The 13,049-nt window shown below is 34.6% G+C and overlaps 1 protein-coding gene across 1 annotated transcript; it reads right to left on the reverse strand.

Annotated features, from left to right (window-relative positions):
- Nucleotides 1–905: 905 nt before the first annotated feature.
- On the reverse strand, nucleotides 906–4,582 carry LOC110883975 (plasmodesmata-located protein 3). Its single transcript, XM_022131639.2, has 3 exons — nucleotides 3,750–4,582; nucleotides 2,531–2,719; nucleotides 906–1,174 (listed from the first exon to the last, which is right to left on the reverse strand). The coding sequence occupies exons 1-3, from the start codon at nucleotides 4,480–4,482 to the stop codon at nucleotides 1,167–1,169; spliced, it is 930 nt and encodes a 309-aa protein (XP_021987331.1). The 5' UTR covers nucleotides 4,483–4,582; the 3' UTR covers nucleotides 906–1,166.
- Nucleotides 4,583–13,049: the final 8,467 nt, after the last annotated feature.

A 13,049-nucleotide genomic window follows, 5' to 3' on the forward strand; every position in this document is an offset into this window, starting at 1 on the left:
CTCAAATTGTCAAGATGTTCAAGCAACTAGCAAGTGTTTAGATGATATTCATGCTCTTAACCACTTTCTATAACAATTATTACTTAATATGATTTGTGTATTTATTCTGTAAAATTATTTGATTCAAATTTGTGATGAATGATTAGTTCCTTTTAGTACTTGATTTGAAAATATATTTTAGAAAAAATTTATATAATTAGTTGTTATATATGAATAAATGACTTTATGTTTTTTTATATAATGTTCTTTATTTTCAACTATATAATACATTCACATTTTATAACATTTGGTTCATATTTTGATAATTTCTTTTTTACTCGACCGATGTATATTGATCAACAGAATTTTTTTATGCAAAAGTACAAGACTATGTATTAATAAACTTTACAGACGTATTATAGAATATTAGATTATATATGAATTTTAATATGGTTTTGGTTGAAGCCCGCGTATTACGCGGGCATTAAGCTAGTTTAGCTATATGGAAAACTAGGAACTTTGATATCCGAGAAATGTAAATGTTACATAAATATAAGGAAATAAAATATTAGACATGGTTCGGGTATATTTGCAGGTAACCGGGTAATATATATCGGGTAATCGTGTCAGGTATCATTATATCTCATACCCATACCCGAACCCGAAAATTTTTACTTTTTATACCCATACCCGGACCCGTCGGGTTTCGGGTATACCCGTCCCAAATGTTTCGGGTTTCGAGTAAACCCGCTGGGTTCGGGTTTTTTGCCATCCCTATCCCCGTGATCGATACCTACTGGCCTGAGGTCACATTGCAACGGATCATTTAACAAATTCAACTTTAGTGATAATATTTTTAAAATGAGATTTCAAATGTAAAAGCAATTATTCTTGAAGATAATTAATGATTTTAAGAGTCATGTTTCTTGGTTTCAAACTACATATCATGCCATGTGTAGAAGAGCTTTACAAGTTTACAAAAGTGACCCACTGAACTGATTAAATTAACGAGCTACTAGAATTGGCTAGCTGGTTTTTAAACATTGAATATGTATATAAAATAAAATTAAATAATAATAAGCAATGTACAAAAAGAAAAAAGAATAGAAAAGCAAGTGTCGTTTGTCTGTCTTTACATCCTCCACTCAGAAAGCCCCAAACACAGCTCACCATTGTCTTCTTCTTTTTCAATAACCTGCATTATTCAACAAGCCATATTATATTCTTCACACTTTATTTTTATAAAAAGTAAATAAAAAATAAAAAAAAATAAAAAATATATAAATCAGAAAGGTTACAATTATTTAATTTACCAACATATGATGATTAAATTTATTTATCAAAATTAGCACTCAATCCATCACGTATTCACGTCTAGAGATATCGTAATATTTATTTATTTACTATTAAATTAAATACAAGTTCAAATTTATTCACGAGCACATACACAATTATTTCTAGAAAGCGAGCAAAAAACATATTTATTACAACAAATTAACATAAGCACTAACTTAAGTTGAACTAAATAAAAAAATAAGTTAATTACATAGTTAGTCCCTGTGATTTACAAAAACTAACAATCTAAGATACTAATAGACTATTAGTACCTTAGATTGTTAGTTTTTGTAAATCACAAGGACTAACAATCTAAGGTACTATTACTAATAGTTTAAAATCACTTCCTGGGGTACTAACTTTCCATTTTTTAACATGTAGGGTATTAATTACATAGTTAGTCCATGTGGTTTACACAAATTAACAATCTAAGGTACTAATAGTTAACTAGGGAATTAACGTTAATACCCCCACATGTTAAAAAATGGAAAGTTAGTACCCTAAGAAGTGATTTTAAACTATTACTACCTTAGATTGTTACTTTGTGTAAACCACAGGGACTAACTATGTAACTAACTCATAAAAAATGGTAGTTTGATGAAAATCTAACGATTTAAGTCGCCTAGTAAATTTTGATGTGTGAAACTTAGATCAGGCTCGTTTATTAATTTTTTTTGAACGGCAAATTTCTTTTATTTCCTGCTTCCTATAGGAGTTGAACCCAAGACCTCCCACTACCAAGGTATTTATAGGCTTTGCTTTGCCTAATCAAGTTTGGTTTAATTTAAGTTTTGGGGAGTTAAATTTCGAGTAATTCACGAGCAACCCTGCTAGATATGTTATTTGGCACATCTAGTAAAGTAAGGAAGAACTTATTGGAGGAGCCCTATCCCACATCGAAAGAATAAGACCTTCCGGTTGTATTAATAAGATCTTGGGTTACTCCCTCTATCACCAATTGGTTTCAGAGTGGAACCCCATAGACTTCAATATGGTATCAGAGCCACGGCTCTATGTCAGCTCCGGTTAAGGCCACGTGTACACCTCTTGATAGACCGGGTTACACGTGCGGGAGGGTATTGGAGGAGCCCTATCCCACATCGAAAGAATAAGACCTTCCGGTTGTATTAATAAGATCTTGGGTTACTCCCTCTATCACCAATTGGTTTTAGAGTGGAACCCCATAGACTTCAATAGAACTAAGACGTGAACCAACCTCCATAATAAGAGTGCTTCTCCTTTTTCTTCTTGAAAGCTGACTTCAAAACCAGCAAGAAAGCAATCGCCAAAAACAACCCCGCTAATCCACCGATGATAATAGCAACCGTCTTCTGTGTATTGCGGTGCCCATCCCCACCACCCGTCTGCGTCTCACCCGTTTGTATCCCACCACCACCGCCAGTTCCTATCAACAAAGCAAACCCACATAATCATGTTGTTACTTTTGCTTAAAGTTCCAAGAATAAAACAAAATGTCCACCCTGAATCCCACTTTTGATTCTTTACGCATCAGGTGATTATTGATGCTTTTCACTCGTTTCTTTTAAAAAGGTTAAATCTACAACTACAACTTTCTTTTAATATTTGATTATTTAATTGAATAGATTGACAATGGCACTAAAAAAGAAAAACCATTCGATATTATGTATTATAGATCACTATTCAAAGAGTAAGATCACAATAATTCAAAGAAGATAAGTCCCTGTATTTTGGTAGTTTTAACTACTTGAATCCAAAAACAAAATGTTTAACATTCTGAGTCCTTAATCGCTTATTTTATAACGTTTTGAGTCTAATTTATAACACTTGTACTTTTGATTTTGGACTCAAGTGGTTAAGACCACTAAAACACAGGGACTCAAAATGTTATAAAATGAGCAGTTAGGGACTCGGAGCGTTAAACTTTTTGATTTTGAACTTAACTGCTTAAAACCACAAAAACCCAGAGACTCAAAAAGTAATTTACACTAAAAAGAAATATAATCAACCCATTAGTCATATAGTAAGTTTATCATAAAATATTTTTTTAAGTTCCAATATAAATAATATAATCAACCCGTTAGTCATATAGTAAGTTTATCATAAAATACTTTTATTTTAGAGTAAATTACTTTTGAGTCGTTATGTTTTAGTAGTTTTAACCATTTGAGTCCAAAATCAAAATATTTAACGCCCTGAGTATCTAGACACTTTTTTATAACCTTTTGAGTCCTTTTGGGTCCATTATTTAATCTTTTGAGTCCAATTTTTAAAACAAAAATGGACTCAAAACGTTATAAAATTGACAATATTGGACTCAAAACGGGACTCAAAACGTTATAAATTGAGCGGTCAGAGACTCAGGGTATTAAACTTTTTTATTTTAAACTTAAGTGGTTACCATCTTGTAAACATGGTAATGACATAACAATAAACCGATCGATGGATCAACTTACCTGATCCGGGTACTCCATTCGGGTAATACGTATAACTAACATAACACTGCTGCAAATAAATCTGACCCGAAATCGAACTCGCGCACGCACTCCGCGCATTCTCCACCGCGGATCTCACACAACTCACACAATCCGCACTCCCCAAATCACCTTCACACTGTCCCAACACATAAACCGATTCAAACTCACCCGCATAATACCCTTTTCCACTCGCAACCCCATTCACAATCTGCCCCAACGCAGACTCTATCCTGTCATCAAACCCGGACCCGCTCGCCCGACCTGACCCGCACTGTTTAAACAAAAGATCCGTCGGTGACGCCGGCGGGAACCCGACAACCTCGTATCTTAAATAACAGCCGTCAAGTTGGACTCTGGCGGCGATGGTATCTCCGCCGCAAACTTTTTGGATGGTTTGTGGGATTTTTTTGACGCAGGTGTTGCAGTCGGAGTTGGGTAAATCTCCTCTGCACTGGTAAAGACCGGTGACGGAGGTGGTTAACTGGTTGTTGCCGGTGGTGGTGTTGAAGAAATTGGTGGAGGATGATTGGGTGATGAGGGTTTGGTATAAGGATTGGAGGTTTTGTGATGAGATTCCAGATGGGTCTTGGAATTTTTGATTTGCACAGCCTTTGTAGATGAATTTAGTGAGGTCTACTGATGATGAGGAGGATGTTGAAGAGTATATGGAGAGAATGAGAAGGAAGATGTGTGATTTTGATGATGGTCCCATGGTTTTGAGAATTTGGGGAAGTGGTGGAGTGGTATGATTTGGGTGTTTTTAATGGATTTGTTGGTGTGGTAGTGAGTCATAGATGTAGTTGATTTTGTGTTCATATTCAAATCTGGTTTTTAATTGATTTTGTGTTCATATTCAAATCTTGTTTCTAATGATGATTTTGTGTTTCGCGAGGCCTCTCGTGCGGAGGCAGTACGGTTTTTGAGGGAACGTCGTAATCAAGTCTGACCAACCTAGCGTAGGGCTGGTTAAGACAACATTATGATCTGAGTAGATCTTGGCTAGGGTCGTCGTTTAGGCGGTGTGACATTGAGTCACTCAAAAAGAAAGTCATTGTTCAAAAAAAAAAAAAAGAGAAAAGTCCCCAGATAGTCCCTGTGTTTTATCCATTTTTCACCTTTAGTCCCTAACTTTCTAAAATTACAGTTGTAGTCCCCAACTTTTGCAGTTTCGTTCCCGGATAGTCCCTGGCACGGATGGAGGTTAGTTTGTGGTGTTAAGTGGGTGCGAAATGACTAAAATACCCTTACTACAAAACAAAATAATAAAAACAATAAAACATTTATAAATTCAATGGGCCCCACTCAACCCCTCACCCAATCAAACCCCTCCAATCTTTCTTTATGAGACCCACCATCTCCATATTCAACCTACTCCATCCACCTTTGCAGCCTCACTCTCCCGCCGCCACACTCCACCAGAACCACCATCGTCACCATAACATCACCCTCTCACCACCATGACACCACCCTTAAACAAATACTTATATTATTTTCTTTAATAATTGTAGTTTAGTTAATTAAAAGTTTAAAACAATGTAAAAATATCGAAATATGGGTCGGTTGGGGTGTTGGGCTACCCGTGACTTGATTTAGTGTTTCTCGATCATCTTGTTCATTTTAAACCTGAAATTGTCGACGAGTGATTTTTGGTCGCTATAATCTACACACATCGAAGATTAAGGTTCATCCTCTCTCCCCTAACTGCTTCACTTATATGGCTGTTCTTTGTAAAATTAGGGTTTTATATGTGGGTGTTTTTTTTATTTATTAGGCAATTATTGCGTCTAATTAAGTATTCGGTACCCGAGTTAGTTATTTATTGGTTCATCCTCTACAAATTGTACAGTTTTATGATACAAGTTCTAATATTTTCTGGATGTTTGCTTAATCATGTGGTGTCGTGGGGGTGAGAGGGTGATGTTGTGGTGGCGATGGTGGTTCTGGTGGAGTTTGGTGGCGGAAGGGTGAGGGTGCAAATGTGGGTTGAATAGGTTGAAGATAGAGATGGTGGGTCCCACAAAGAAAGATTGAAGGTGTATGACTGGGTGAGGGGTTGGGTGGGGCCTATTGAATTTATTAATGTTTTATTATTTTTATTATTTTATTTTGTAGTAAGGGCATTTTAGTAATTTCACATCTACTTAACACCAGAAACTAACCCTCATCCGTGGCAGGGACTATCCGGGAACGAAATTGCAAAAGTTGGGGACTATGGCTGTAATTTTAGAAAGTTAGGGACTAAAGGTGAAAAATGGATAAAACATAGGGACTATCCGGGCATTTTTCTAAAAAAAAAAAAAAAAAAAAGAGAGAAAATAGATGAGAGTTTGAATCTTAGTCGATGGATAGTGAGTGATTGGCATTGGATGGGTTTTATTCTAATATATGTTTTATCTCTATAAAAAACTCGATTGTGTTATGGGTAAGTTTGATTTGATGAATAACATTGTGTTTGTGTCTTTGCCATCTGTGTCACGCTTTCTACAACATCACTCCAATCAATATTAGCGTCACGCTATATTTCATTACTTTTGTCGGTTTGCTAAATGATCGTAAATATATTTGTTTCTTTTGCTTATCTTGCCACGTCCATTTTTTATATAACAAAATCAAAATAATACAATTAATCTATAAAATAATAATATAATTAGCTTTAGAAACCAAAAAAACAATTTTAACTCAAAGACATAAAATAAAACCAACATAATTTTTAAAAGGGATATGGGCCTCTAATAATGCATACTAAACGTTATTGGTCATTGGCAGTCTCACCTTTTTTTATTCACCCTTGATTAGGGCTGTAAACAAACCAAACATTCGGCGAACAGTTCGTGAACCGTTCGGCGGGAAGTTCGTTTGTGTTCGTTCGTTTATTAAACAAACGAACACGAATAAGAAATTGTGTTCGTTTAGTTAAATGAACAAACATGAACAAAAGCCGTGTTCGTTCGTTTATGTTCGTGAACGTTCGGTAACGTGTTCGATAGCTAATTAGTGTTTTTAGTTTTTATATGTATTTAAATACTTCAAAAATCCGACAATTTGAATATCTAATAAGTGTCAGTGTATTATATATTTTGTTCATGAAAAATTGTTTGTGTTCGTTTGTTTCCATTTGTGTTCATGAACATTAGTTTGTGTTCATTTGTGTTCGTCAATATTTGTTTTTGTTCGTTGCCTAAAATTAACAAACAAACACAAACGAACACGAACAAGTTCATTTCCTTAACAAACGAACACAAACATAAAATCTCGTTCGATAGGTGTTCGTGAACGGTTCGCGAACACATACATTTCTTAACAAACGAACACGAAAAAGATCCTGTTTGTGTTCATTCGGTTCGTTTGCAGCCCTACCCTTGATAGTCCCACCTTTTTTTATTCCCCTTGACAGTCTCATCTTTCAACTATTTTTTCTCCACCATTCCTAAGAATTACAAACTGTCGTATTAGAGCTTTTGACCAGAACGAGGATATGAGTCGAATGATGTAAAACTTACCTTGAAATTATGCTCCAAACGACGAAAACTATGTTTCAATTCAGGTGCTTAAACTTCCAATTAACAAAATCAAGTCATTTGGAGCACCATTTCGAGGTAAATTTCAATAGACTCGTATCCTCGTTCTGATTAAAAGCCCTAAAACGTCAGTTTGTAATTCGGAGAAAAATTTAACTCTGTCAAGTTTTTTTAACCGAGGACAGGTGGGGGGGAAATAATTGAAAGGTAGGATTGTCAGGGGAAGAAAAAAAGGTGAGACTGTCAATGGCCAATAACGTCTAGTAGGGATTATTAGAGGTCAATATCCCTTTTTAGAATAACTAACAAAATAATACCAGTCACAATCATCAAGCTTCGGTATGTGAGCACGTGCAATATGCTTCACAAGATCAAATCGAAGTTTAGAGATAAGTATCCTTGCAATGTAATTCATAAAGAATACGACCATTAACTTCTTCGATAGGTAAGTGATATGCTTGATTCTATACATGTATTCCCCTCATTTTTCGCCATATTTTACCCGATTGTACTTGCAAAATTTATTAAACGTGTAACATCCGGCCTCTCATATAACATCTATAAAAGACGGATCCTAGAAAACCCGACTCGTTTTGTAAACCGGATCCTAAGCGAAATAAATGAAAATGCGAATTTGTATTACTATTTATTATTTTTTTAATAATGTCGTGTATTAGTTTAGTTAGTATACATAGTTTCAGGTTAAAGATAATAATTTTATAAAGTATGTCAGTCAGTACCGTTAGTTAGTATAAAAGAAATCAATTAACGAATTTAGTTTATTTGTTATATGTAGTTAGGAAGAACAAGGGCTAAACTTGTCAAAAACCCAAACCAACCCGCTCTCCCACGCAGTCAACGTCGACCCTCACTCACCCTAATCTATCTCCCATGCACCTGTCTTCCTCCCACCTTCACCCGATCGGACCAAGAACCAGGTCATGACCCGACCGGTGTAACATTCGTAAAAAACGGAAGTTAGAAAACCGACCCGTGTAACATCCATGAAAAACGAAAGTTATCATTGGGGAATTTTATATATTTTCTTAAATTAATTCATTCTATGATAATCTTTGCGATATTAAATTATACATTAGGTGCAAAATATATAATTACTGAAACCTATATTTTGTAGAATCTAAATTTTGTGTCCTATTTGCAGACAAGCTAGACATATTATATAATACTCTAATTTTCAACATTTGTGTGAAATAAGAGTTGTACCATGTGCTTTGTTGCTTTATGTGCATATGGTTGTTGTATGTGTTGCATTAGGGAGTTGTAAGGTGGTATTTTGTGAAACCATTTGCCGGTATTCTGTTGTGGGTTTAAGAACCAGGTTTCACACTTCTCTCATCATTTTTTTCTCAAAGAATCACACCTGATTTCTCTCTCTAAAAATTGCAACGCCATTATTATGGTGACACCACCCATACCCGTCGTCATAACCACCAATATAACACCTAACCTCCGAAAACCTAACACCGTCAGTCGGTTGTGATGGCGTCGGGTGAAGCGCTTAGACGGTGGTGATTGGGTCAGTGTTGACAGTGGTGATAAAGCCGATTTTCCTCTGCGGTTGTGTGACAACCGTCATAAATCCAGGTATCCGTACAATTAATTAATAATGATTAATGCTTAATGACTGTGCTTAATTACAACTGATGACTTAAACTGCTATCTGATTTCTGTATCATACATACATGTGCATCACATTTCATATTGTCACATCATTTATCACATACAAACTTTAGTGACATAAACGATGCACAAAGCACGGTTAGGACAGTTAGCGGATAACTCAGAAATATGCTGACAATGTCAGTACATAGACAGACGGTGTTTTGAGACCCTGTAAGGGCAAGAGACAATGTACTATACTAGTATGGAGTGTAGGGAAGTAAGGATCATAAAACTGCGTCACTAGGTGATACTTTAAGTGCCGGAAAGTGCCTAAAACCCACTCAAAGTGCAGAATTCTGCATATTTCAGCAAAATTCAGCTTTTTAACAAGCTACTAATGTGCAAAAATATGGCAAAATGGTCCTGTATGCTTTCCTAAGTGTCGGGAATTAAAAGTGTCACAAGAGGGTACTTAAAAATCATTAAACGGGATAACTTGACACTTTAATGAACGGGTATCTAACCGAACAACCGGACACTACCCGGAACGCCAAAATATTACTAGAAGCATTGTTTTATTTTTTCTGAGCTAGTTATGGTTCCCGAACACTCTAACATACTATATAATGCATGATACACTTAAAACACTAGACTTTACACTTAACCTCCAACTAATTAACATCATTTACCATCAAAGTTACACTTACCCCCCCCCCCTCTTGTCTACGGCCACAAGGTGTACCCCACCTTAAATCTTCTCAAGATTTCACTAAATCCCCATTGATCTTTCTTGGATTGATCAAGATTATGTAATGTACTTCACTAACATAAAACCCTTTGGACAATAGAATTTGGTGGTTACAAGTAAACCTAGAACATTTCATCTTCATTACCACACTTCATCTCTCTCCCTCTTCCTCCCCCATTCTCGGCCGACCCCAACACCCCCACCATCACCATTTTTCATCCACCATCTAAGCATTCCAAGATCATTCCAAGGTGTTAGGAGGTGATTCATGAAGCTTGGTGCTTGTAGAACTTGAAGGACCTCCATCAATTGCTTTTATCCACTCCATTTTCATCTTGTGTTCTTCCCTAGCTTAGAGCTAGTTGTAAGACTCTCTTAACCCTTTGTTTCTAATTTTGTTGGTTAAAAGATGATATACTTTGATTATCTTGATAAACATTTAAAGAAACATATGATGATATCTTGATGAAATAAAGTTGTTTAGTGTATGTATAATACTTGCTTATTGTTTTCTTGAGAATATGATGTTGATCATCATATGGAGCTTGTTAGATTGTGATTAAACACATGATCTAGCAAGTGAGAGGATGATTATGTGACAACATAAGATAATCATCTTCTTGTGTAAACATGAACTTGATGATTAAAATGATTTCTTGTAAAACAATAATCAAAGTAATCTAGTAAACCTAATCCTTTCAAGAATGAGATTTTAAAAGAAGTAAACACACTTTAGAGGGTAACTAAACCTACTAAACACTTTACCAAGTTACTACAAGTTTTTGTGAAAAGATCAAGTTCATATTGTTATGTAAAATGTATAGTTTTTGCTCTTGGTAAGTATAAGTTGTTTAAAGTTTGATTGTTGGTTGTTGTGATAATTTTTGAAAAGAAAATGATATGCTTTAATAAGCATGGACACCTCCATTTTTAGGGGAAACTATGACAAAATTTTCTAAAAATATAAACACTTATAAAAAATAATTTCTAAACAAATATTTACAAGTGTGTTTTAACTTTGGTTATCAAAATAAACTCTGCCATAGATTTTGTTACAAAAATTACAAGTATTGGAGGTTGGTTTTTACAAACAAAAATGGATAAATATGTATTTAGAATATATATTTACATTACAGACATTGTGGGTGTGATTATGTGCATATTTCGTGTAATAGTTATATTGTTTTAAGGGTTAAAATAATATAACTTAACAAGATACAAGGATTTACAATCCAAAATATTACCAAAAATCATAAGGAATGAATATATAAGTTACACACATAAATATTGCGAAACCGAACGAAAGAACGTAACTTACAAAATATTCCGGAGAATACCGTTATAAACATATTTTTGGCAAATATTGTTTTGGAAAATGAAAGAAGTGAAAATATGATTTTTGTACATATTACCAAGTTATGTCATATTTTCAACAAGAAGAAAATGTATTATTTTGGGAGATAAAAATATATTTTTCTAGTATAACTAGAAGATATATGATTTTTTGGGAAAATGTATATTTTCTTGGAATACATTATTTTTGACAAAAAGTTATATATATATATTTTCTAAGTTAGACTTAAAAATATATTATTTCAGAACTACAAATATACATCTATGAGATACCCCCATCCTTGGGAGGGAAAATACGGAGTTAAATACTTGAGAAGTATTAATACAAAAATATTGTTTAACAATTATTCCAAAACTAAATATAATTTAAAGTTAAAATAATTATTATTTTAACAAGTGATTGTAACCTGGAATAATATTGGGAACATAAGAAACGTAACTCAAAAATGTAAATACAAAGCCAAGGCACGGTCCGCTCGTCTAATACAAATTAGTACATTGTAGGAAGTCGTGTTCGCTGAGGAAATTTGGGTTACGATTCTGAAGACGCAATACAGTGAGTTCATGTAACATTTCGTATTTTCAAACTTTCCATTTTTGGAAAGTCTACTTGTACTTTCTACTTTTGTAAGTTGTACCTTTGTTGTACTTGATTCAAATTCCAAAATTGTACTCGAGACTTGAAATCATAATGAAATTGCATGATTTTATCCATATTTTGTGTTTGAATACTATGAATCATTGAAACTATGAAACTATGTTAAACACGTTGAAACTATGTTAAACACGTTGAAACTATGTTAAACACGTTGAAACTATGTTAAACACGTTGAAACTATGTTAAACACGTAAAAACAGAGAAATTCCATCTTAATTTCGACTCTTTAATTCATCATTGCCAAGAGATTACCCTAAACCGTGCAAAATTGGGAATTTATACGTTAATTCGGTAAAAGTATTGAAACTTGGGTTAAAAATGGTTATTTTATTATTTTAACATTATTTTAAATGAATAAAATAACAATTTAAATTAAATAAATAAGTATTTTATTGATTTTTAAGATTTTCCGTTAGCGAATCTGACTCCGTTAGTGAAAACCGGGTTAAATCAGCCTAACCTGGTTAGTTTTACTAAAGGGCAGCACTAACTGAGTTAGAAAACTCAGTTAGTGACTAACCCAGTTAGTTAGAATGGCTTTTAGTTAAAAAAAAGGGACTTTTGGTGTGGCCGGGACTCGAACCCGCGACCTACACCTCGTATACAAGCGGCTTAACCAGCTGGGCTGGGTCTTGGACTGGTGAAGAAACCAAGACCCAATCCCATTTAAACTGTAATTAATGCTAAACATCAAGTGAACCGGACAAAAAGGGGAATCCTTCATTTAAGGATTGACCCCCCCAGGCTCGAACCGGTGACCTCCGCCTCATCAAACAAGTGTATTAACCAGCTGGGCTGGCCTTGGACTAGTGATAGAACTAGAATCCAATTTCATTTAAGCACGAATTTAATGTTCCATTTAATTCAAATAAAACCGCCCAAGACTGTTCTTCTTCTCCGACCCATCGTTGATCACCGGAATTCCGACCGACCTTCCGATTCTTGAAACCGTCGACCACCATACCTCTATAAAATCCCGAACCATTATCCCCACCCTTTCCTTTCGTTTTCGATTCCCGAAACAAGCATAACCCAACTCGAGCCTTCGACTTCGTTCGTCTCGCCGGAACCTCCTCGCCGGAATTCTGTTCGCCGCACCACCACCGTCGACCACCACTTCGCCGTCGGCCGCCACCGGTAATCCTTCCGATTTAATTCCCGCTTTTACTTTTTATTTATATGCAGTTTCTTTTTTTTTTTTTTTATTTCCTTCCTTTATATATTAACAGTTATATTATATTTATTATTAATATTATTAATTTAAGACAAATTTAGTAATACTTTTTAAATCTGAAACTTATTAACAGGATTATTACTTCTGTTTTTTTTTATATATTCAGAATATTTTTAGAAAAAAAATCAGATTTGATGTTTTAAAA

Source organism: Helianthus annuus, chromosome 10 (assembly GCF_002127325.2).
Source record: "Helianthus annuus cultivar XRQ/B chromosome 10, HanXRQr2.0-SUNRISE, whole genome shotgun sequence".
Classification (NCBI taxonomy): Eukaryota; Viridiplantae; Streptophyta; class Magnoliopsida; order Asterales; family Asteraceae; genus Helianthus; species Helianthus annuus.

Excerpts from the sequence above, each read along its gene's own strand:
- LOC110883975 (XM_022131639.2), bottom strand. The coding sequence starts at position 4,482 with ATGGGACCATCATCAAAATCACACATCTTCCTTCTCATTCTCTCCATA. Across the intron at positions 2,720-3,749 it reads GAATGGAGTACCCGGATCAG|GAACTGGCGGTGGTGGTGGG; the intron begins GTAAGTTGATCC and ends CTTTGTTGATAG.